Source organism: Electrona antarctica (genome assembly GCF_951216825.1).
Source record: "Electrona antarctica genome assembly, chromosome: 3".
Classification (NCBI taxonomy): Eukaryota; Metazoa; Chordata; class Actinopteri; order Myctophiformes; family Myctophidae; genus Electrona; species Electrona antarctica.
This window is the reverse complement of record NC_136808.1, coordinates 684,245-710,375: the sequence shown is the minus strand read 5'-3', so window position 1 is coordinate 710,375 and position 26,131 is coordinate 684,245. Positions and strand designations below refer to the sequence as shown.

General features: G+C 43.5%; 2 protein-coding genes across 2 annotated transcripts in view; both read right to left on the bottom strand.

Moving 5' to 3' along the window:
* Window positions 1-16,574, bottom strand: part of gpatch1 (G patch domain containing 1) — a 28,614-nt gene extending 12,040 nt beyond the window's left edge. Inside the window, exons 1-13 of the mRNA XM_079496664.1 lie at window positions 16,475-16,574; window positions 13,043-13,177; window positions 12,468-12,553; window positions 11,242-11,402; window positions 7,496-7,593; window positions 7,351-7,412; window positions 6,833-7,090; window positions 6,052-6,202; window positions 4,348-4,427; window positions 3,523-3,730; window positions 2,178-2,594; window positions 744-928; window positions 161-288 (exon numbers count right to left, since the gene is read on the bottom strand). Of these exons, the coding sequence (XP_079352790.1) occupies window positions 161-288; window positions 744-928; window positions 2,178-2,594; window positions 3,523-3,730; window positions 4,348-4,427; window positions 6,052-6,202; window positions 6,833-7,090; window positions 7,351-7,412; window positions 7,496-7,593; window positions 11,242-11,402; window positions 12,468-12,553; window positions 13,043-13,177; window positions 16,475-16,544 (2,039 nt within the window). The 5' untranslated portion in view covers window positions 16,545-16,574. The remainder of the gene's footprint in view (window positions 1-160; window positions 289-743; window positions 929-2,177; window positions 2,595-3,522; window positions 3,731-4,347; window positions 4,428-6,051; window positions 6,203-6,832; window positions 7,091-7,350; window positions 7,413-7,495; window positions 7,594-11,241; window positions 11,403-12,467; window positions 12,554-13,042; window positions 13,178-16,474) is intronic.
* Window positions 16,575-18,590: 2,016 nt separating this feature from the next.
* On the bottom strand, window positions 18,591-26,131 carry LOC306920604 (laforin-like; the record flags this gene model as incomplete). The annotated part of the gene is made up of 3 exons (XM_079497414.1): window positions 18,591-18,600; window positions 20,625-20,799; window positions 25,933-26,131. The coding sequence occupies 3 exons, from the start codon at window positions 26,129-26,131 to the stop codon at window positions 18,591-18,593; spliced, it is 384 nt and encodes a 127-aa protein (XP_079353540.1).

The following is a 26,131-nucleotide window of genomic DNA, read 5'->3' as shown; positions in this document are numbered from 1 at the left end:
GAAAATGCATTGGGAATTATTTCCTGGGCCTGGCGTCGTCATGAAAGGGGGCGGGACTGAGACGCTCTATAAGATCGGCTTGATAAGTATAACCTACTGGGAATTATGGGTTGATACCATTGGAAGCGGGTGTAGGTGTGTGTGTGTGTGCGTGCCTTACCCAGGGAAAGGGTCAGGGACATTAAACCTCTTACAGAGGAGTTTATCAGGATGCCATTCAAACGTGTCTCTGGTCAGCTGACCAAACATCTTCATCTCCACCGCTGCTTGTTTGTCGTCTACGTCATTCTGCGCACGCGCACACACACACACACACACACACACACACACACACACACACACACACACACACACACACACACACACACACACACACACACACACACACACACACACACACACACACACACACACACACACACACACACACACGAATACAAAAGGCAAAAATCACACCCGTGTGAACTGAGTGTTGCAAATCCCCCCCCACACACACTCTCTCTCTCTCTCTCTCTTATTAGCAGGCAACAGTGCAGCACTATCTTTCTCTGTTTCTGGCACAACAGCGCCACTTTTGGTACTCATTGGTACTGGTGCTCATTAACGTCACACACAAACATAGTCACATACATAGTTGAACAACACGGACATTGCTGTTCCTTGGAGTGGTTGCACCACTCAAAAATAAAACAAAAGGATATAGAATGTGCCCCCCCCCCCCCCGACCGTGCCAGCGTCCTAACCTCCTGGTCTCTGTTGACCTCTTGTAGGTTGTCCTCTACCGTGTCCTCCCGTTTTCCTCGGGTAAAGCGAGACGAGAGGAAGGAGGAGGCGGGCTTATAGAGGACGGCCGCCCTGACAAACTCGTCCCTCTCTCTGCTCCTCTCCCACTCAGTCATGTTGGTGTCCAGACACAGCTCCAATGAATCTAAGGACGGACGGACACACACACACACACACACACACACACACACACACACACACACACACACACACACACACACACACACACACACACACACACACACACACACACACACACACACACACACACACACACACACACACACACACACACACACACACACACACACACACACACACACACACACACACACACACACACACACACACACACGACCGTTTAGACCTGAGGCCGATGCAAAAAAAGATGGCTTCTAAATCACTTTAAAACACTTTTCTGAAAAATCCTATGTTTCTATGTCAGTGGTGCTCAAACTATTTCATGTCAAGGACCCCCAGAATGATCTGTATTTGGCTGCAGACCCCCATCTGAAAATATGTTGTTCCAGCAGGGACCCCCCCCCCCCCCCCCCACCCCCAGAAGCAAAGATTTGAGTTAAAAACTTTCGCTGTGAAAGAATATATTCAAAGATTTGCGCCACATCATTCAACAATCAACATTCACAGGTTTTTCAAAAATAGCAGATCTACAAGCTAAATTTTTCAAAAATAGCAGATCTACAAGCTTATATGAGCTTGTAGATCTGCTATTTTTCAATAGCTAAAGTATAACATAATGCTTAAAACACCAAAAGGGGTTCCCGTCCTGAATGGGTTCAATCTTAATGCATACGATTATTGCCATTATATATTAAAAATCACACCCGTGTGAAGTGAGGGGCGCTCTCATCATCGTACATCTTCATGCATCATCTCATGCTGGCCAATCGGAATGCCTGTTGCCACAAATTTGTCGGACATTTGACCTAATTTCTCCTTTCATTGTCGATGGCAAAATATGAGACGTGTGGGGACAAGATGGCGTATATTTCCCCTTCCGGCCAATCACAATTGGCGTCCTCAATTTTCATTTAAAAAAAAATAATAATTATCCCACGATTTTGTAACCAATTTTTCACCCGTGTCAATTATCTAATGTGATCCTGGGCTCTACACACCCTCCGCCAACCTAGTCCCCATATATGGGGGACATGGGGAGAGCAACGGACTTGAACTCATGCTTCCTTCATGCCTGAGTGTCCAAGTCGCTCCTTTACACCTGACAGGGGGGAGTTTTCCTGGTTGGACGTAGCGCGTGGAAGGAACACGTTATTCCAACCAGTTCCTTTTCCCCTCCGCGTCCTCAATTTTCCACCCTCACATTTCATCCTAAATATGTACATTACTCGGCCCAATCAAACACGCCACATTACCTCTGTCTCCCTGTCGGAGTTTGCTGAGGTACAGGTCGTAGCGTGCCTGCTTGCTGGCGTTGCTCTCAAACGGTTTGTAGGCCTGAGCAGCGCCCTGTGCGGTCGGTGCCTTCCAGGCGGACAGGGCCTGTTCCTCTTGTTGCTGCTGCTGCGTTCGTTGCGGTTGGAACCTGGAGGTCATGGCCCTCTGGGCCGTCAGCTTGGCTGCTTCGACGCCGGCAGACACCATGGCCCTCTGGGCCGTTAGCTTGGCTGCTTCTGCGCCGGCAGACGACGCCATGGCATCGTGGGAAGAGGAGGAGGAGGAGGGAGGGGCAGAGGCTGCGGCGGCGGCTGGGGGACGGGAGGAGGTGCTTCGAAGGCTGGCCAATTTCTGTCTGTCTTCGGATGACAGCAGCTCAAATATGGAGCTAGGGCCTGAGACAGGGACAGATTGTAGAATTAGCTCAGGTAGGCCTGGCGTCAAAAAAGAAAAAAAAAAGCGTTCGCTCTGAAAGAATATATATATATTCAAAGATTCGTGCCGCATTTTTACGATTTTTCAAAAATAGCAGACCTACAAGCTCGTAGCGCGCCACTCGGTGGCGCGCTATGAGCTTGTAGATCTGCTATTTTTCAATAGCTAAAGTATAACATAATGCTTAGTTAAAACACCAAAAGGGGTTCCCATCCAGAATGGGTTAACAAACATAATAACGGTAACAGGTATTGTAAAAGGGGATTTTTTTCTTCCATGAAGAGCTGTAAACTACGATCAAGCTAAATAGAAGGACTACAAAGCAGAACCTCAACTACAGAGTAAGGTAAATACCCTTAGGAAACCGACGGTTCTCCTGTTTCCGATCGATCCAATCGTTGAGGCCGAGTGCCAAGAAGGGAGGCATGCGTTGGGTACATTACTGTAGTCTTTGGTATGACCTGGCCAGGGATTGAACCCTGGATTCCCAGTATACGGTAAGGGGCGGACACTGTAACCACAAGGTCACTGAGCTGTGCACAGTATAGTTGCGAACGCCAGTGATTGCGAACGCCAGTGAGCCTTTACTATGAGACCCAGCAGAACATGTCTGTCTGTGTGTCACGCTGTAACACCACCTGCCCACCACCAGAGGGCGCAGCTGTATCCCACACAAAAACACACGCAAAAAATATATAAATAATAAAAAATAAATAAAAAATAATATATATTTTTTTTAAACTTAAAAAAAAATAATTAACAAAAAAGAGAACAAAAAAAACGTAGAAGAAAATCTCTTTGTATGTGTGTGTGTCAGACTACCACAACAGCTGCGTACGCTTCCCGCGTTCACGCGTCTTACAGAGTATGTACAAGGCCGATTAGTACCTTGTAGGGCTGTCTCTCCCAGCAGCTGTCCTCTCTGGGCTGAATCTAGCTGGTGTCTGCCTGGCTGAGGGCCACTGTCTGGAGTCAGCTGGCCTTTGGAAGCCTGCAGGGCCTGGGCAAGGGCAGGACTCGCACCAGGCACGTTCAACACCGGGCGGAAGTAATGAACCGGACGATAGTCCCTGGGCAGGTCCGGAGGTGGAAAGATCTTAGAGTGGCATGACAGAGAGAGGGAGGAGAGACAGAGGGAGGAAGAGATGCGTTTATTTTTATTTTATTTTTTTAATGTTCTGTTTATTCATTTTTAGTTTTTTTTACAAATATAGAAGTAAATTGAGAAATACAGAGTAACAAATACAAAAAAACTTAAACACACAACACACAAATTCCAAATCAAGACAACCAAAGAACATTCAAAACAAAAAAAAATTAAAAAAAGAAAAAAACTAATATATATTTTTTTTAAAACCACTCCAATATAGTCAATGTACAAAGCAGTTCATGGTCACAAACATCATCCAGACAACACAGGTTGGCTAGTCAGGCGACAGCTATTCAGGTTCAATCGGGTGTAAGGCGGTCAACAGGCTGCCATGCTTTACTGAATTTGGAGATTGAGCCACGAGAGATGCGTTTATAAAGATGAAGAGAGATGGAGGAGAAAGATAAAGGAAGCGGTAGGCGGGAAGAGGAAAGGGATGGAAAGTGGAAGAGATAATGAAAAATGAGACGTAAGAAGAAATGTGATATGTGAGACAGTACAATATTGAAAAGAGGACACTGTATATTCAACTGTACGTTCACTCAATGAGGTTGAACACTCACTGTTTTCTGCTCGACCGCCCCAGAGCACAGAGTGAATCCTTCCAGAATCTTCCCCAGATAAGATGCATCTACACTCATGCCTGGGACAAAGGAAGGGGGGATTCAGTATTTTAGCCGTGACGTGAGCGCCCTCTCCAGAGATACTTCCGGCTACTACTTTTGTGTCGCTTTTGTGTCCCCATAGAGTTATACTGTGCCGCTCCGTCGGACTCAATCTGAGACGAAAACCACCACGAAAGTCTAATTTTACCACTTTCCTCGCAACAACAAAGCTGCTGCTCTCCCAAATGACAGGCCGTCTGCCCCACACAGAATACTATCGCCATTTTATTTCATTGTGTCAACTAACTCCTCATTAATGCAAACTAGATTCAACATACTCAAGCCTGCACACATTCTAAATATGCCCCCGAAATATTGTACTGAGCAAATGGACTGTTACCACCTTCAATAATAATGATAATAATAGTCTTTATGTCTCCACATCATATATTGTCTTTGTCATGGACACTTGTACAAAACATTAATAATTCTACTCGAGTTGGAAGCATTAAGACCCATTTTAACCCTCAATGGCTTCCTTTCTGAAAAATAACGTCATTGTAAAAAGATTCATGCGTTTAGATATTCTATTTACAATGAGATGCGGACGGGAGCTGGTGCCACTTGGACCCGGACGTAACGTAGCACTACAAAATGACGTCGGACTTAAATACTGAATAATGCAGCAGAGTGACGTGGTGAAAACGAATAGCTGGTCTCATGTCCCACTGATGACACAGCTGGCAACATACCCTAGGTTTAACGAGACCAGTTGTTACAACGACTTTAAGTTGTAAGAAATCCAGATAAAACCGGGATAAACAGTACGACCAAATTAGTATAATGTCAATCTCTCTTGGAGAGAATCATTTCTACTGAAGGTAGAGTGACAACAGTGTTGTTTTTGGCAGAACATTTTGATTTTAGTTTTAGTCATAGTCTCTTGAATAGTTTTCATTTAGTTGTAGTCACATTTTAGTCACCTGGAAGGTTTGAGTGTTTAGTCTAGTTTTCAGTCGAGTCGACTAAATGTCGTAAGATTAAATCTACAATTGATTTAGTCGACTAAAATGTATTTTGGCGGGCCTTGATGCAGTCGTAATGACTGATTTTACACTTGCTGAAAATAGCAGATCTACAAGCTCACAACGCGTCGCAGTGCGACGCGTTGTGAGCTTGTAGATCGGCTATTTTCAGCATGCAACAAAGTGTAAAATGACTTATACTGGATCTTATACTTATACTTAGTCCCTTCCTAACATTTTAGGCTAGTTTTAGGCTGTTGACGAAATTGTCAGTATATTTAGTCTTAGTTTTAGTCATCATAGCTTAGTTTTCATTTAGTCTTAGTTTTAGTCATCATGGCTTAGTTTTCATTTAGTTTCGTCAGTGAAAAAAAGGTAGTCGACGAACATTTTTCGTCTTAAGTTTTAGTCGACTAAAACAACACTGAGTGACAACACAGCTGAACAGCAGTAAATCCCAAAGTGAGCATAAATAACTTATTGCAACGCGCCTGAGCTTGCTATATTTATGGAACTTGTAAATTAGCCATTTTAGAACACGTTTGTTTATTATCGAAAAAGTTGTATAATTGTATAAATGCTGATATTGTACAATTCTTTTTTTTAATAAAACTACGTTATGTTTGAATGGTCTCACTCGTCTTGTTTTTCTTGTACTGCTGGGGGGCGGTCCATCCATAGAGTCCGTCCCCTGACTCCTTCCCCCCCAGGACCCTGTCATAGTTGGACATGGAGTCTCTGTGGTACACGTCTTCATCGTCGTCCTCCATCGCCCCCACCCCGAATGCCTAAAAAAGGTGAAAGGTCAGAAGTGAGCGTCAGAAAACAGAAATCAGCAGCTTCACAAAGTGTTGCCGGGCAATTATATTATTGAATTTTCCAATTTGATGCTGTATATCTGTAAAGCACAATATTAATGACATATTCAATATCACAAGGTCGAAGATATTCTCATTTTCATTGCACATTTCAACACCGGAGAGAAAGGCGATTCACCCAAATCATCTGATCTTAATCTTCTCCCCCCCTGAACTCAGAAGTCTGATTTCAACAAAGACATAAAAACATATAAAACATGGAGTGGTCTGGTTGAATTGTTTAAACCATTTTGGGCGGGAACCCCTTTTTGTGTTAGCATTATGTTATGCTTTAGCTATTGAAAAATAGCAGATCTACAAGCTCATAGTGCGCCACCGAGTGGCGCGCTACGAGCTTGTAGGTCTGCTATTTTTGAAAAATTGAAAGAACGACTGACATAGAAACATAGCTTTTTCAGAAAACTGTCCGGATGTAGAAGACATTTTTAGAATCTGATCTCAGGTCAAAATGGATTAATAAAAGGAAGATTCGAGAAAATGCGACGATAAGCAATCCAGGACAAAATAAATGCACCTACTGTAGGCACGCACACAGCTTACCTGTCCGGTCGGGCCTTTCCTACTCTTGTGCGCTCCTCCCGGTTGTCCAAACAGCTGTGTGGTTCTGTCCGAGTCCAGAGAGAACAGGTTGATGTGTCCAGAGGCAGAGCTGGACCCCAGCAGGGCCTTGAGGGGGTTGAGACCGCTGTACCCCAACCCGTGGACGTTCTCCTTAGGGGTGAAGTCAATGGGCGTGACGTCTTTGGGGGCAAAGGTCACGTTCTCTGGGGCAAACTCTTCATCGTCCTCATCATCCTCCTGGACAACAGGGAGAGGGAGAGGGGGGGAATATATTCGATAAAATATGTATTTTTAAAAGCAATAAACAAAGCAAAAAAACAATGTATCAAGTTGTAAAACATGAAACTGTTGCATTGTATATGGGGTTTATAGCCGAGGCTAATTTGCGACCCCAGTCCCTGGTTACGAATACGAATGTGAATATAGTTCCCAGGAAAAGACAGTTTTGCGCGCACACACACAAACACGCGCACACACACACAGTAATGCAGACATACCTCAGAGTCCTCTGAGCCAGCGCGAGGTGGAGCACAGCCGTATATCCTGTGACCAGATGATTCTAACAGGAGAGAAAGAGTATTTTTAGTGAGAATCACTAAGGTACAGGTGAAATCACCCTGTCTGTCTCCATGGGTAACATACCTGTTCTCTGCTTTCCTTTCTTCCTTTTCATTCGAGGACCCACGCCTTGGCCATCCTTCCAACCCATTTTCCTCAGTAGCTCCACCCCTATGGAGGTCCTGACATGCAAAACAAACAAGCTCCTTTAAATAACACAGATTGACACCACCGCGTTGACACAATCAGCGCCGGGATTTATTTCAAAATAAAAGCTTGGGGTGGCCGGGAAGATATGGCCGCTTTTACTCTGTAAGCCCCCCCCCCTTCCGTTCAAAAACCGGGAGACATATTTTTGCTTGCTTACCTCGCTAACATCACGATAAAGTCGCTGAATAATCCCCCGTTCATATTTTGTCAGAAATGAAGAGCAAAGGCCTGCTTTACACTGGCAGCCAAATCTAGCCTGAATCTAGCCTGAATCAGATCTGTGTCACTTCAAGATAGAAATCCGATTTGCTTAAATAAGTCTAAATGCAGACAGGTCACATGGAATCCGATTTTTTCAAATGTGACTTGAGTCACATCCAGAGGTGGTTTCAAATCCGATTTATATCCGATCTGAGTTGATCTGGCTCAGTCTGAATACGACGACCACATGAAGTGACCTGAGTCACATATCAAACTGTCCAAACGTCACCTGCAGCGCGACCCGAGCGCTACTGACGTGACTTCATTACAGAGCGCGAGTAGTATTTTAATCTAGTATTAAACAAGAGACAGAGAAAAACAACCAAACGAGAGCAAAAGAAAACAAGCGACAGGACAGAAAAGAGAGGAAAACAATAGTGCAACACACGTTTGTTTTATAGGAATAATGTCTCTCGAAGTTATTGGAATTCCGAAGGGGGGGAGGCGGTTAAATGCAAACCGGGTAGGATGTGAAATGACGCTCCTCCTGTCATATCACTGGTGAGGAGGCCTCCGTACAATATTCTAAACTTCTCAAAATGTAGGCTACAGAAACAAGGCCGTTTATTAGGATATTTCTCGCGGAATGGTAGAGAACAACTACACGCGGTCCTATCTGCAATGTGAGATTGTTGTTGGTTAAAATAGAAAGGAGAGCTCGTAGTCCCGATGCCAAAAAGACAAGCGACAACTTTAAATATGCTATTAAATATCTAATACTGTAAGTTTACGGTTTACATCAATCAGCCTCTCAAACCCATGGCTTGTTCCAATGCGTAACGTGCGTCGGGTCGGCTACCCCCCAAAAAACAGACATACAAGCTGTCGACACGCTGTTTCATGGCGTGTTGATAGCTTGCAGATCTGTTCTTTTGGACAACATAATCAATGATGCACGGCGCGCGATGGAATATAGGCTACAAGCCTACAACTAAACATGTTTGTGACCAAATAAGCCTGTAGCCAGGTAGCCTACTGTAACATTACGTGGACATGGTGGACAACATATGGAACTTGATGTTAATGCAGTGAACATGAATTACGTAGTGTTTAATAACGAGGCCGCAGCAGCTGCAGCGCACATGATCCATGAAACCCGATGTTTCAAAAACCTTCCCTCACAGACAATCCCATGCTCTTATCAACATATTAAACAATGGCAAAGTTAAATGAAGTTGGATAGCTAATGTACAGCTAAACATATGTGTTTACTTCCACCGTTTTAATATTTAAATGTTATGATGAAAGACATCAGTTTGTGCGCCTCGCCACTGTGGAATAAAATCAGCTGAGATCCACGCAGCTGAGGTTCATTTGTGCAATTGTAGGCTACTGCGGGGGGGGGTGTTCTTTTTTATTTAATTAATTAATGTGGGTCCAAAAAAATACAGTAATGACTCTCGTGTGTGTGTGTGAGTGATATTGATCAACGGGCTGACGGCATTGCAAACCGGGAAAAAAACAACTCTGTTACCACGGTAACCAAAGCAGATATGTCGATGCAGGGCGGCTTTGCGTTGAGTTGTTAAAATCAGTCTGAATGCACAGATCGGATCTGGTCACTTGCAAACGGTAGTGTGAATGACTGGGCCAAAAGATCGGATTTGAGAAAGAAATCGGATTTGAATCGGATCTGACTTTATGTCTAAAGCCGGCCTTAGTATATCCATCTGGTCAAAACCACGGAGAGCTCCTTAGATTACGTGCGCCGAGCCTTTCTTTCCGAGCGAGCGGTAAGCAGGGAAGTGAACGACAACGCGCATGCGCGAAAGAGCAAGGAGTATGGTGCAGAAGGAGAGGCCAACTCCAAAAAAAAGGGGGGAAAGAAAAACAATCTGAATATTTTTCTCTCGTTTGATATCAATGAAAATGCGCTAGGAAGTGTGCACACGTCCTTTGGATCCGTCGGTTGGATTAGTTATGACGTTCTGAGCTCAATTGCACCCATAAAACATGAACTTTTATAACATTCAGCAGATTTTCTGTGGTCTAGGTCTGATGCAACAGTGATGCAGCTCCAAAGGCTTCAGAACACAGAAAACCCCAGGTGACTGAATATCCAAAGTTAACCCATTTTGGACTGAGTCGATTAAAAAAAGGCTTCTAAATTCTTATCTCATTTTTATGAAAAACCCATGTTTCTATGTCGGTGGTACTCAACCTTTTTCATGTCAAGGACCCCCAGAATTATCTCTATTGGGCCACAGACCCCCATCTCAAAATATGTAGTTCCAGGGACCCCTCAGAAGCCAATATTGTAGTTAAAAAAAATCACACCCGTGTGAACTGAGTGGTGTAATATAGCCTGTCTGACGTAATGAAATCATGTCTGACGTAATTAAATCACACCCGGGTGAACAGGGTGAACATAGCAACCATGCTAATTTTTTCTGCACAGACTAACAAAGCCAGTTGTAGGAGTGGTTTACACCACTCAAAAATCATGTCTGACGTAATGATATCACACCCGGGTGAACAGGGTGAACATAGCAACCATGCTCATTTTTTCTGCACAGACTAACAAAGCCAGTTGTAGGAGTGGTTTACACCACTCAAAAATGTTCGCTCTGAAATATATATTCAAAGATTTGAGCCACATTTTCACGACCATTTGTACACTCTCAAGAGTTACAGACCCGGAAGGGTCCATTTGGTTCCTAATTATAATTTAGCTGGGGACCCCCTGGAACTCTCAACCCATTTTGGGCGGGAACTCCTTTTGGTGTTTTAACCCATTGAGACCTGGAACACATCCATGTCACGTTAGCGTTTAACCACATTAACCATTAACCCATTTTGGGCGGGAACCCCTTTGGTGTTTTAAACATTATGTTATAATTTAGCTATTGAAAAATAGCAGATCTACAAGCTCATAGCGCGCCACCGAGTGGCGCGCTATGAACTTGTAGGTCTGCTATTTTTGAAAAATCGTTAAAATGTGCCTCAAATCTTTCCGAAAATTGTCATGATTTAGAAAACTTTTTTGTTTTAATTTCGACGTCAGGCCTGAATGGGTTAAAGCATTATGTTACACTTGTAGTTCTGCTATTTTTTAAAAATCGTGAAAATGTGCCTCAAATCTTTGAATATATATTATTACAGAGTGAACATTTTAACTCAAATCTTTGCTTCTGGGGGAGGTCCCTGGAACAACATATTGTCAGATGGGGAAGGGGGTCGGTGGCCAATTACATATAGTTTCTGGGGTCCTTGACATGAAATATTGAGCGCCACTGATACAGAAACATAGGTATTTCAGGAAACCGACAGGATTTAGAAGACTTTTTTTTTATTTCAACGTCAGGCTTAAATGGGTTAAGGACCCCTGGGGGTCCCCGGACCCCACTTTGTGTACGTACCTGGCTGGAGCGATGAGCTCCTTGAGCAGAGTATCTCCGGGTATGGTAGCTGACAGAGAGCTGATGAGTCTGGCCTTCTCCTGCAGCTGGTCTCTCCTCCCCGAGCCAAACTCCTCCGTCCGGCTGATCTCGCTGGGAGCAATTCCATGTTCACTGAAATCCTGGGGGGAGAGAGAGACCATGTAGACACTAGGGCATTCACTTCTAGTCATTTTTACTAGTTGACTAGTTTACTAGTCGACTAGTTGTTTAACTACCTATTATGTAAAAAAAATAAAATAAATGTATAAATATTTGTACATTGAAAAACGGTGTACATGGTGACTATAACTATAATCTACCTGATCTTGAGGCCTACAAAATCGGGAAAAAAAATAAAAAAAATAAACTTTTTTTTTTTTTTTTTTATCAACTAGTCAACTAGTACCAACAAGGTCGACTAGTGGATTTACTAGTCGACTAGTAAACTAGTCGACTAGTAAACTAGTCGACTAGTTTACTAGTCGACTAGTTTACTAGTCGACTAGTAAACTAGTCGACTAGTTGCTTAATGCCCTAGTAGACACTGCGGTCAACGTTAGCCCATTTAGGCCCGACATCGAAATAAATAAAAAGTCTTCTGAAAGAATATAATTATATTCAAAGATTTGTGCCGCATTTTCACGATTTTTCAAAAATAGCAGACCTACAAGCTCGTAGCGCGCCACTCGGTGGCACGCTATGAGCTTGTAGATCTGCTATTTTTCAATAGCTAAAGTATAACATAATGCTTAGTTAAAACACCAAAACGGGTTCCCGTCCAGAATGGGTTAGAATAGTCATTTGACATCCTAGAGAGGGTTGGAACATTCATTTACACTTTGCATTGTATAGCCTTTTAGACTAGGGGCTCCATTTTCATCACCGCGGCTAAACCCCTTATCCCTAAACTTCTTTGCCTTTTTTTCTTTTTTACTATTTTGCTAAACATTTTTGAATAGTTCAATTAGCCAGTCTTACATTGAAACGTTGTGAGCTTGTAGACTGGCCATTTTAACTATTCAAAAATGTTTTGCAAAAAAAAAAGGCAAAGAAGTTTAGGGATAAGGGGTTTAGCGGTGACGAAAATGGAGCCCTAGATGTACACAGGCATTTATATGCAGTGTGTACCCATGCTAAATGCCTAAATAGTATATGTAGGGTAAAACATATTGCATATTGTATCTACACAGATTATGTATATGGACCTCCTCATCCATGAAATCCTCAGGTCTGGCTCGCGCTTTCTCCGCTTTCTCCGCTCGCGACGACACGAAGGTCGATGGAGCCCATCCTGTTGGGAGGAGCAAAGGATGGATCAGACTTTGTCATTTAAATACGTAGAACGACACACTTTACATTTTGACCTGAGATCAGATTCTAAAAATGTCTTCTACATCCTGACAGTTTTCTGAAAAAGCTATGTTTCTATGTCAGTGGTTCTTCGATTTTTCAAAAATAGCAGCCCTACAAGCTTGTAGCGCGCCACTTGGTGGCGCGCTATGAGCTTGTAGATCTGCTATTTTTCAATAGCAAAAGCATAACATAATGCTAACACCAAAAGGGGTTCCTGCTGTAAATGGGTTAAGGGCTGTATCCGTCCGATCAGTGCAACATGACTTCAAAAGAAAAATGTCCCACCTCCCACCCCGACTAGAAATATAAAATACTTTGTTTTGTAGTATTCCATGGTGCAGTTCGGCCCGGAATCTAAAACCCCCTAGCTGTGTGTGTGTCGATATATACAGTATATACAAAAAAGAACATCAATATCACCACTAACCCTCTTTGGTGCCAACGCTGTTAAAGTATCCAGCAGAAAAGCCTCCAGTGAAGGCTCCATGGAACCTCTTGTAACGGCCCTTCTCATCCTTCACCGTCTGTTCGTGGACTGGTACTGGCTTCCTCAATGGCTCATCTGTTGAAAGTCTGTATTATTATCATCATCATCATCATCATCATCCACAAGCATGAAGCCTGATTTATACTTCGTCAGTGTTGCTCGGTGAAAATAGCAGACAGAGGCTAAGGCTACCATCTTGTAGATTCGTACAACGGAGTAAATGAAGCATGAAAGCAGGCGATGTGCATAAATGCAGCCCCAGGTTTCCAGAAGGTGGGATAGTATTCACATTTCCTGTCCCCATCGCTTTGTGTAATTGGCTAAGCACTAGCCAGCCGGGGCGCCTGATGGAGGGGAAAGGAACTGGTTGGAATAACGTGTTCCTTCCACGCTCTACGACGTCCAACCAGGGAAACTCCCCCCTGTCAGGTGTAAAGGAGCGACTTGGACACTCAGGCATGAAGGAAGCATGAGTTCAAGTCCGTTGCTCTCCCCATGTCCCCCATATATGGGGACTAGGCTGGCGAAGGGTGTGTAGAGCCCAGGATCACATTAGATAATTGACACAGGGGTGAAAAATGGGTTACAAAATCGTGGGATAAAAAATAAAAAGATTTAAATTTTTAACCAATGTCATAATTATGTGTTTTTCAACTCACGTGGCATTAATGCATTTTACTAATATTGTACGTCCGTCTCCTATAACTAACAACATTCAGGGACCTCTTCCCTTGACTTTTTGTCCCTTCTCATTTGTCAGACAGACATTCCGACTGCCGTTTCCATGGAATATGGCTGTGTGGACTGTGGACTTGTATTATAATAATACAACTTTATTTGTATAGCACCTTTCATGAGACAAATAAAGGGAAGCTCCGCACACTCAGATCTGCGCACAATCAATGTATTTATTTAGCAAGCCTTCGGTCTACTGACCTTCTTCAGGCATGGTCAGTAGACCGAAAGCTTGCTAAATAAATACATTGATTGTGCACAGATTGAGTGTGCGGAGCTTCCCTTTATTTCTCATGTTCCCTTTGTGGCTCCAGCACCTCACTTAATTTTTTCAGCGGATGAGCGGTGGTTCTTTTTGAGTGGTGCAACCATAGACATATATACATAGACGCCCCTTCCGGCTCTGAGGCGTGTGTCACCATTGAAGGCACTATTTTCCCGACATTCCTTGCGAAGAATAGCGGAAGCTTGTCAAGCTTCCGCGTGCGTAACATAAGTCCCGGAAAAGACGCGCTGTGATTGGCCAGTAGTCACTTGAGTGACAGCGAGAGACATGGAGGAGTCACATGAATGACGTCACTTGGGGAGCGACGCAGTCGCCTTCAGCAAATGCCTTCAGCACTTCTAAATAAGAAAGCTGCGGAGAACTGTTGCTTTGTGTTCACTCTTTAATGTTTTCTGTTAGTAATCTAATCCCCCCTGGCTCTGATGTTGTATTGTTAATAACTTTGTTGTTTGTGTTTGTTTGTTTGTCTTGTTTTGTATTGTAATGTATATTGTCATGACTGAAAAAAAAAAAGCCTTCAGCACTGCACTTCCGCCTTCATTGCGATACACGTCGCTCCAATGAACTGCAGTGGCAAATGAGGCATCTATTTCTTAATATCTATGGGTGCAACCACTCCAAGGAACAGCAATGTCCGTGTTAACCTATGTGACTGTGTGTTAACCTATGTGACTGTGTGGCTATGTGACTATGAGTACCAGTAGGGGAAAAAGTGGCGCTGTTGTGCCAGAAACAGAGAGATAGTGTTGCACTGTTGCCTAGTGCTAATTACAGAGAGAGAGAGAGAGAGAGAGAGAGAGGCAGGGGGAGAGGGGAGTTGCACCACTCAGTTCACACAGGTGTGATTTTTACATTTTTATAGCACCTTTCATGACATGAAATGCAGCTCAAAGTGCTTTACAGAGCAATAGAGAAAGGAAAGAAAAGAAAAGCAAGGCATACAACCTTAAAAAATAGCAGTATAATGCAATACAGTGAGGACATGAATAACAGAAAATGTAAAAGATCAATTCAAAGCAAGAGTGTAGAAGTGGGTCTTGAGCTGTGCTTTATAAATGTCTACAGAGGCTGCCTGTCGAAGGTACAGTGGGAGTTTGTTCCACGCCGTCGGCCTGTAGAAGCAGAAAGCTGCTTTACCGTATGTTTTGTTGCCTTTTTTTTCTTTGGCACAGCAAGCACTGAGCAGGCTCCCACAATCACCCCATTATAGCTCCCATGGGGTGATTGTGGACCCCTGGAATGTTCTTATGTAATATTACACTATATTACTATTATTATTATAGCTATTATTTGTATTGTTGTCATTATAGATCTGGTCCATAGCTCGAATGCCTTTGCATTTAGAGCAATGCAAAGGCATTAGAGCTATGGACATGTCATGTAGTATAGTTCTTTAATGGCGTTGCTGTTGCATTTGTATCTCTCTCTCTTACAGGCTATAGGACTCATCAAATAACGGATGTAACTTTTGTCGGAAATAAATTGTCGCATATATTTTCACAATTATGCATTTTAAAGTTATGACAGAAAACGTTAACCACGAGATTCCCACGGACCCCATTTTGGGGGGCACGTCCGACGTAGCCTGGCTAATAAGCCAGACTAATATCACACAACACTCCGCTGGTAGGCAACTTTTTTTTGCCAACGGCTGATTCGGTCTGGTTTATTAACCAGGCTACGTCCGACGACCCGCAGCCACATACAGATTGATTTTCGTGGAAAAGTGGACATACCGAATTTTACCAAAAATATTAGCCTGGATCCAGCCCAAAGACCCCGCCCACTCTCTGAGTGGACTGCAAGAAAGCTACAGTCTGATAATCAGGCTACAAAAATATACCTTTTCTGACACAACTTTTCATATGATTGAAAATAGAGCAGACTCTAATTCGCAGCAATTCATTAATTGGGTGAGTCTCTCTTGTGGCTGGAAGTATTTATTAACAGTTTGCAGAATTACAGTACATTTCAAGCACAACTCAACACAAAAACTGTTAACTGTGAGTGGACGACACCATAAAGCATTACACTTGTTTACAAGAGGGTCCACCTTGTTCAATTCATCAAAACATTTAGAGACGTACAAATCATACAATGTAATGGAATATTAGCTAGTCTAGGCCTATAATAACTCAGGCCATAGGGGGGAAATGAAAATATCGTTACTACTCCAACTTGTTTGGCTCGGGCTGTTGGTTGTTTAGCTAGCAGCTAACGGCTAGCTAAACATGACAGCTAACGACGTTTCTAGCTTGAAACTAAGTCATCTCGGCTCTGATATAATAATAATGAGAACGTGTGAATGTAATGTTGGACCCAATTATAGACACACTTAAAACATGTTTTACCTTCTTCCAGAGGCTCAAGAGGAGTGCCATAAGTCACAAAATCCTCGTCGCTATCACTGTCGGACACCATGTTTTTACGAGCACTGTTTTTTTGGCAAATCTAGTGAGCAAATATAAGACTTCCGGTGGACGATCTCTTCAAAATAAGAGTACCCTCTAGAGTATTGAAAAAAAGTTTAATTTGCACATTAAAACTATAAATTAAGCATTTAAACGATGCTATAGGACACACATTATGTTTCTGTGTAAAAATAAGTAATAAGTAATGTTTCTGTGTAAAGATAAGTAATTAAAAAGTTATCTAAATGGATAAATGCTATTCACTGGAGAGCATGGACTTTATAAAGTGGACGCTGGACAGAAATCCCTGCTATGTTTCAACTAGTGTGACATACGCACGCGTCCGGGGAGACCTCCTCTACAACACCACACTGTCCGCTAAGCAGCAGAGGTGTAAAACAAAAATTGGCACCAGGTCACAGGTCAAAAAACATAAAAAAACTTCCCATTTCCAGACTACAGTGGACTAAAGTGGACGCTGGACAGAAATCCCTGCTATGTTTCGACTAGTGTGACATACGCACGCGTCCGGGGAGACCTCCTCTACAACACCACACTGTCCGCTAAGCAGCAGAGGTGTAAAACAAAAATTGGCACCAGGTCACAGGTCAAAAAACATAAAAAAACTTCCCATTTCCAGACTACAGTGGACTAAAGTGGACGCTGGACAGAAATCCCTGCTATGTTTCGACTAGTGTGACATACGCACGCGTCCGGGGAGACCTCCTCTACAACACCACACTGTCCGCTAAGCAGCAGAGGTGTAAAACAAAAATTGGCACCAGGTCACAGGTCAAAAAACATAAAAAAACTTCCCATTTCCAGACTACAGTGGACTAAAGTGGACGCTGGACAGAAATCCCTGCTATGTTTCGACTAGTGTGACATACGCACGCGTCCGGGGAGACCTCCTCTACAACACCACACTGTCCGCTAAGCAGCAGAGGTGTAAAACAAAAATTGGCACCAGGTCAGATGTAAAAAAACATAAAAAAACTTCCCATTTCCAGACTACAGTGGACTAAAGTGGACGCTGGACAAAAATCCCTGCTATGTTTCGACTAGTGTGACATATGCACGCGTCCGGGGAGACCTCCTCTACAACACCACACTGTCCGCTAAGCAGCAGAGGTGTAAAACAAAAATTGGCACCAGGTCAGATGTAAAAAAACATAAAAAAACTTCCCATTTCCAGACTACAGTGGACTAAAGTGGACGCTGGACAGAAATCCCTGCTATGTTTCGACTAGTGTGACATACGCACGCGTCCGGGGAGACCTCATCTACAACACCACACTGTCCGCTAAGCAGCAGAGGTGTAAAACAAAAATTGGCACCAGGTCACAGGTCAAAAAACATAAAAAAACTTCCCATTTCCAGACTACAGTGGACTAAAGTGGACGCTGGACAGAAATCCCTGCTATGTTTCGACTAGTGTGACATACGCACGCGTCCGGGGAGACCTCCTCTACAACACCACACTGTCCGCTAAGCAGCAGAGGTGTAAAACAAAAATTGGCACCAGGTCACAGGTCAAAAAACTTCAAAAAACTTCCCATTTCCAGACTACAGTGGACTAAAGTGGACGCTGGACAGAAATCCCTGCTATGTTTCGACTAGTGTGACATACGCACGCGTCCGGGGAGACCTCCTCTACAACACCACACTGTCCGCTAAGCAGCAGAGGTGTAAAACAAAAATTGGCACCAGGTCACAGGTCAAAAAATGTCAAAAAACATCCCATTTCCAGACTACAGTGGACTAAAGTGGACACTGGACAAAAATCCCTGCTATGTTTCGACTAGTGTGACATACGCACGCGTCCGGGGAGACCTCCTCTACAACACCACACTGTCCGCTAAGCAGCAGAGGTGTAAAACAAAAATTGGCACAGGTATAGGCCAGGTGCTCTACCCTGGGCTGTGTTAGTCATGGGTTGCAGCCATCAGGACCTGCAAAGCTGCAGGGGAATATCATTTCTACAACATATGGTGAAACTATTGGCATTTGTGATGCCCACTATGGTCAGAACTCAGAAGTGCTTTTGGAGATGCGTTCAAGCACGCCTGTGCAACCAAGTATGAGTTCCAGTTAAGTTCTTGTTACAGACGCCTTTAGATATGAGGTCATGCCTTCATCACAGAAAGAGCTTCCATGAGAGAAATCTTGCACCATAACACAGGGGTTCTCAACCCGTGGGTCGCGACCCCTCGGGGGGTCGCCAAATTATTTTAGGGGGTCCCCAAATTATTTTTCAAAAATAGCAGACCTACAAGCTCGTAGCGCGCCACTCGGTGGCGCGCTATGAGCTTGTAGATCTGCTATTTTTCAATAGCTAAATTATAACAATGCTTAAAACACCAAAAGGGGTTCCCGCCCAAAATGGTTTAAGGTTATTGTAGCAGTCAATTTATATTGGGGGTCGGGAGGGGGCGGGGGTCCCGAGACATTGCCAAAGCATTTCCGGGGGTCCCGTTGAGAACCCCTGCCATAACACACTGTTTAATTAATTTAACAGCTCTTTTCGGTGGACTTTACTGTGTTTGAGGACAGACGCAGGGAGGTTGAAATGTTTTTAGAACCCTGAAATTGTTTAAAGATTATGGTAACTGGCTCAAGGAAACAAATGTCCTGCATTATGTGATGTAGCCTATGTGTCTTCTTTTTTCCTTCACTGAATTACCTCTCTTCATTGTCCTAAACTAAACTAAGCAGAAATTCCATAAAGATCATCAAGTCATAACTATGACATTGAAGGAGGGAAGAATGGCTTTCTCTAATTAACTACTAAAAGAGAAAGGTTATCAGTAATTAAATACGGAAATATAAAAGTTATCAGGCTATTGGAAAAACACAAGTTGCACAGAATGTAGAACTCATGGAAGAGATAAGGAGAAAGAAATATGACAAAGCAGACTCCTTCAGTGATATAAGGAGATGTACAACTTTGGCATAGAAAAAACATTGTCCTCATGGGGCCTCATTCATTTAGAGCATTATCAAATTATATACATTGTTGTTGTTTGCAGTTTGCACAATACAAATACAAACTGCACGTACCTATATGTAATCCCTTGGAGAGTGATGATGCATCTGTCGACTTGTCAACCTGTCTTCATAAATTTGGTCCTCACTAATGCTCATTATAATATGACACCATTTTTGTCTACTCTGTGTCTCAGAGTAGACAAAAAGTGGGTAGGCGGGCATGGGTTTGGTCATTTCAAACAACAATGGCTTTTATTATAGCATGGTACCTTTCCAGGAATAGAAAGCTTGCAGTTTCTATTAGCTTGGTTTCCCCATCGATGATGTCACTGGTAGGTGGGTTTCTGAAATGGTAGGCCAATCGGAGGCAATGTACACGTTTGTTTTCTCATGCCAATAAAGCTCCTTTGGATTGGAAAAGACGCCTACCTAGCACTTCCGCCTTACTAGTGCGATACAGTTTGCTCCAATGAACTGCACCGGCCAATGAGAAGGTTTCTATTATATCTATGCTCCTCTAAGACACTTTCTTGTCCTCGTGGTTTTCTGGGAACTAACTTAACCTCGCGTCACCAGCCTTTCCACCTTGGAGTAAAGCCTGGTATTCGTTCTAAACTCGTCTGTGTGATCCGGTTTAGAAACAAGCTTTAACTCTGATGAATGAATCCCCCATACATTAATCAGGATCTGACATTGAACGTGTTCATATTCCTGAATCCTGACACCATCATGCCAGTATGAGATACCTGGATCAGTGGTTCTCAAAGTGGGGTCTGGGGTTAGGAACCAAATGGGTCTGTAACTCCGAGAGTGTACATATGGAACCAAATGGACACCGACGGCTAAATTTGGTTCCATTTGTACACTCTCAAAGTTAGATTAACATTGATTTCACAATATAAATTGGGGTCCCAGAGATATAAATGCCATTAAGTGGGGGTCCGTAGCCTAATGCATGTCAAACTGGCGATAAATCACTGCTAGTCGTCGTCAAAATCATCTCTTATGGGGGTCCTTGGCATAAATATACAAATGCGGGTCCGTGGGCTAAAACATGTGGATTTGGGGGTCCTTGACTTGAAAAAGTTTGAGAACCACTGACCTGGAAAAATGCATGGCCTGCTGACCGGCCACGCCAAAGTAAAAGTCAGTGGTGTGCTTCATCTCATCCGTGTGGCCCGTCTCCCCTATCCAGTGACCGATCGGGTGGCAGTACACTCCATCCACGACGTTTCTCTGGGCATACATACAACATCTGTCATGATGCGGGCCGTTGCCTGGTGGTAACAACGAGACAGAGGAGATAACAGGACAACATATTAACTAGTGGTGGGAAAAGTACTCAATACAGCAATGTAGGAAAAACTAGGTAAAATGAGCATTGCGCCCATTACAGACATGCACAGAGCAAGTTCAGTCAGGAAACTCAGTGCAGTTGCCAGCGGCCGTTCATTGGTCCGCCTCAGCATCACGTTCTCATTCACATAATTTACTTCATCCAATCACACAATCATTCCATCTTCATACTGGCTATTTAAACTGGAAGTTTGCACTGCTCATCCTGCTTGCTTGCTGCACACAGATACTGCTGCGCTGCTGTCTGCTTAAACTTTTGCTGCTCACCCTCCTCCACCTCAGCTGCCACCTGTCGTTTTGGACCCGCTGTTTAGGCTCATTTTATATTCGATAAATATATATTCCATCCATTCATGAGTTGTCCTGACTGAAAGTTCCGTAATCAAAATGTACGCACAAAAGTAATGGCATCAGGCACCCGCTGGCCTAGTGGTCCAGACGCATGCCACATATAGGCTCTGGCCTGACAGCGTGTTGCGTGTTCGAGTCCCGTTCATGACGACCTTTGCTGCATGTCTCTCCCCTTCTCTCTCTCCCTCTTTCCTGTCATTCTTCACTTGATACTATCAATAAAGGCAGAAACGCAAAAAATAAATAAAAAGAAAAGTACCAAAAAAAAGGTGGAAAGGACTAATTATGCAGAATGTCCTGTTTCACAAGTTTTCAAATGTATGAAAATCTTTTGAAAATAGATCTACAAGTTCACAATGTGTCACATTGCATTTGTTAGCTTAGATTGGCAATTTATTTATTTATTTTTACATACCGTATATATTTAGGGGCTTTTTCTTGCTTTATTAGATAGTATACATTAGTCTGACACGAAACGAGGAGAGACAGGTGACACGCAGCAAAGGTCTGGCAGATTGGCTATTTTTAAATGGCCAAAATGTATAAATGTATGAAGTGGTACTGCAGTGTGTTTTGTATAAATAATCAAAATCTACAAAGTAACTAGTAACGAAAGTTTTCAAATAATTGTAGTGAAGTGAAGACTTGTTAGTCATAGAATAGCTAAGGTTAAAACACATATCAGGTTATCTTTTATCAAAATAAAGGGATAATTTGTAAGAGGATGCCACATATGACATATCCTTCTATGGCACTATTAGAGAATTGCTTCATGCATTCTTTAAACAAGCAAGTATCCATTGATTCCATGAATTATCGCATGTCAGTCAAATCTGGACGAGGGACCCCATCCCCCACTCCCGCCACCCCACGACGACCCCCACGCACCCCCCACCCTCCCCCCACGGCAACCCGCGGCTACTACAGACATCAACAATGGCCCTCCGCTCCCCTACTTCACCACGGAGGAAATAAGCACCATAGTCAGAGCCAACGGACTACATATCTTTCACCTGAACGTCAACAGCCTTGGACCCAAAATGGCTGAAATCAGGCATATGTTTCAATGCGGTAAGGCGAACATCATTAGCTTCTCTGAAACTAAACTTGATGAGTCAACCAAAGACCCAGAAGTTGAAATAGAGAACTATTCTTTGATCAGAAACGACAGAAACAGGCATGGTGGTGGTGTGTGTATGTATATTCACAAAGACACTGAATATGTTACTCGTACTGACTTACAGCATGATGAAATTGAAACTGTGTGGGTTGAATTAATTTTCAAAAAGGCTAAATCGGTATTAGTGGGCACCGTCTACAGACCGCCTGACCAACATGGGTTCTATGATATACTTGAGGGGTGCTTAGCTGAGGAGGAATGTGTAGAGAAAATCCTGATTGGCGACTACAATACAGACATGCAACGTAAGGAAGCACCTGTGTTTAAGTCATTCAGTAAGTTCTGTGATCTACATAGTGTCAGTCAGCTAATTACCCAACCCACTAGAGTGTGTGATTCTACTCAAACTGTCATTGATCTCATTCTGTCCTCGGACAAATCCAGAATCTCCAAGAAAGGGGTTATTGTATGTGGGCTTAGTGATCATTTTATGATATTCTGTACCCGCAAAATACAAAAACTTAAGACCGGCTGCCACAAAACAGTCATATCAAGGGACCTCAAAACCTACTCTAGTGAGGTCTTTAACCAAGTATTGGAGAGTCTGGATTGGTCCGATGAGCTTAAAAGCACACTTGTCGAAGAAGCTTGGCTTGGCTTCAAAACCAAATATACATCAGTACTGAACAACATGGCTCCTTTGAGAACCACCAGGGGCAAAACCCGCTCGGAACCATGGATGAATTCGGACATACTGGCTGCAATGAAAGCCAGAGACAAAAAATGCTCTGAATTTCTAAAATGCAAGTCAAAGCTAGCCAAGCGCTTCGACAGTGTTCGCCAAGCTCGTTTGAACAACCTAAATACCCAACGAATCAAGCTAAGAAACAGTGTAACTGCCATGACCAAATCAGCTAAAAGTAACTTCATCAATGATAAAGCACAGGAAAACAAAAACAATCCTCATGAGCTCTGGAAGCTACTAAACAATCAACTAGGCTATGGTCAGAAACTAAAAACCAGGTTTTCAAACATAAACATCAAATCGGACAACACTCTCATCACTGACAACCTTGATGTGGCCAACTACTTGAATATCTTCTTTACAAACATAGCAACAACTCTTGTTAACAAACTGCCCTCCCACTCTGGGCTCTTTGGTGTAGAGCACATTACAACCTTCTACAGAAACCTAGGTGTTTGTAAAGACGATTTTAAACTAGTTATGGTAACAACTGATGAGGTAATTAAGAAACTGAGTGCCCTCCAACCCCACAAGGCCACAGGCCATGACAACATTCCCTCCAAATTTCTCAGAGACTCAGCCATCTCTATAGCTCCAATCATCACCCACATATTAAACCTCTCCATCAAACAGGGACAGGTCCCCCAAGATTTCAAACTGGCCAAAGTAACCCCCTTGCACAAGAAAGGGAGTAAATTAGACCCCGGCAACTACCGCCCTATTTCTATTCTTAGTTCCATCTAGAAAGTGATGGAAAAAATAGTCTATGAACAGGTTGAAAAGTATCTTGCCACTAATAAATTATTGTACGAGTTCCAATCTGGCTTCAGAACATCCCACTCCACTGACACATGCCTTCTCTATTTGAGCGACCACATCAAACAAGAGGTGGACGCTGGCAAATACTGCGGCATGGTCATGCTGGACCTCCAAAAGGCTTTTGACACCGTGAACCACTCCATACTGGTTAACAAGCTAAAAGCAATTGGTTTCGATAGCACATCAGTGAGCTGGATGCAATCCTACCTGGAGGGGAGAGAACAGATGGTGGAAGTGAACGGAACACTGTCCCCCCCCCCCTCCCAGTGAGCTGTGGCGTTCCACAAGGAAGCATACTAGGGCCTCTACTGTTCCTAATATATGTAAACGACATGACTTCAGCTTGTGACTGCAACTTGTTCCTGTTCGCAGATGACTCAGCACTGCTGGTCTCGGACAGGGACAAACTGCAGGTTGAAAATGCCCTCAGCTCTGAACTCGGTAGAATCTGCACCTGGCTCGCTGATAACAAACTATCTTTACACCTGGGAAAAACTGAATCCATTCTCTTTGGCTCTAATAGTAATCTCAGCAAGGCAAATGGCTTCTTGGTTAAAGTGGGTGACAATGTTATCACACGTAAAGATGAAATTACCTACCTAGGTTCCATCCTGGAGGCTAATCTTTCCGGTGATAAAATGGCCGCCAACGTAATCAAAAAGGTCAACCATAGAACAAGATTCCTTTACAGGATCTCCTCACTGGTCAACAAAAACACCTTGAAGACCTTAACAGGAGCCCTTGTACAGGGTTTCTTTGACTATGCATGCACCTTCTGGTACCACAGCACCTCAAAGGCCCTTAAAACCAGGCTCCAGACTTCCCAAAACAAACTGGTCAGGCTCCTACTTGACCTAGCCCCCCGAACCCACCTCACCCCTACCCACTTCGACAGGCTGGAATGGCTTAGGGTCGACGACAGAGTACAGCATCTTGCAATGGGTCTGGTCCACAAGATTCGATACACCACCAAGATACCCATGTACCTGTCTAGATACTTCCTTAATGTTAACGAAGTCCACACCCACAACACCAGAGGGAGTGCAACGAACCATGTACAACCCAGATTCGACACAAACAAGGGACTAAATTCTTTTCGCTCCTATGCCACCAAAATGTGGAACGCCCTACCAACTGTCATTAAGACATGTGAATCCCTTGACTCTTTCAAAACCGCTCTCAAAGGGCACCTACGGATGGCTGCAATTCGAAACTGGCCCCTGTAAAATCGGAATCCCTCAAACACGAACGCAAGGACAACACAAGAGACGGTCGCGGCCACACAGCCAACTCAAGGTATGGCCACTGAGCCGAATTGGGGACCCAACGCAAGGACAACACAAGAGACGGTCACGGCCACACAGCCAACTCAAGGTACGGCCACGGAGCCGACTTGGGGACCCAACGCAGCTCCTCCAAGGAAAACAAACAAATTAACGGAGCTGAACGTGAATCCCCCCCACCGCCCACCCCTTTTTTTCCCCTCACTGTATATGTTTCTTTTCCCTTTTTACCTCCTTTATGATGAATTCCTGTTCTGTCTATAGAAGTGTCTATTTGTACGTCTCTAAATGTTTTGATGATTTGAACATGGTGGACCCTATTGGAAACAAGTGTAATGCTTAATTGGGTCGTCCACTCACAGTTAACAGCCTTTGTATTGAGTTTGTGCTTGAAATGTACTGTAATTCTGCAAACTGTTAATAAATTCTTCAATCAATCAATCAATGAAGCAATGTATAGCTATGCAATTTGAGGTGTGTCTTTACCGCCACCAAGAGGTTAGAATGAAGCATTACAATAGCAGAATCGTGAGATGTTTGTTGGTATTCGGGAATATCTAAAAAGATACCAAAGTATTCTATACTGTAGTGTACAGGACGCCTCGCAGGAGGCATGCGGGCATACAGGCGAAAACATGACTGTGATGCACGACAATAAGAAGTCTAGAAGACTATAATTTCTACCTTCCCAGACGTTAACTGCCCCTCACTCTTTTGATGAACTTAAACCACAGACTGTCTGTGCAGGGCTCTGCCAGCTGCACGTCGCCGATCCAGAGACAGGGCTCGTGCTTTGACAAAACCACCTGCGTCGCTTTCATTTGGATCGCTCCGTTTGGTTCCCATTTACCCATTTCAGGACGAGAACCCAGAACAAACACCTCGAGACTGTCCGAACAATCAGGAGTGAGAATGACACCGAATCTGAATAGCAT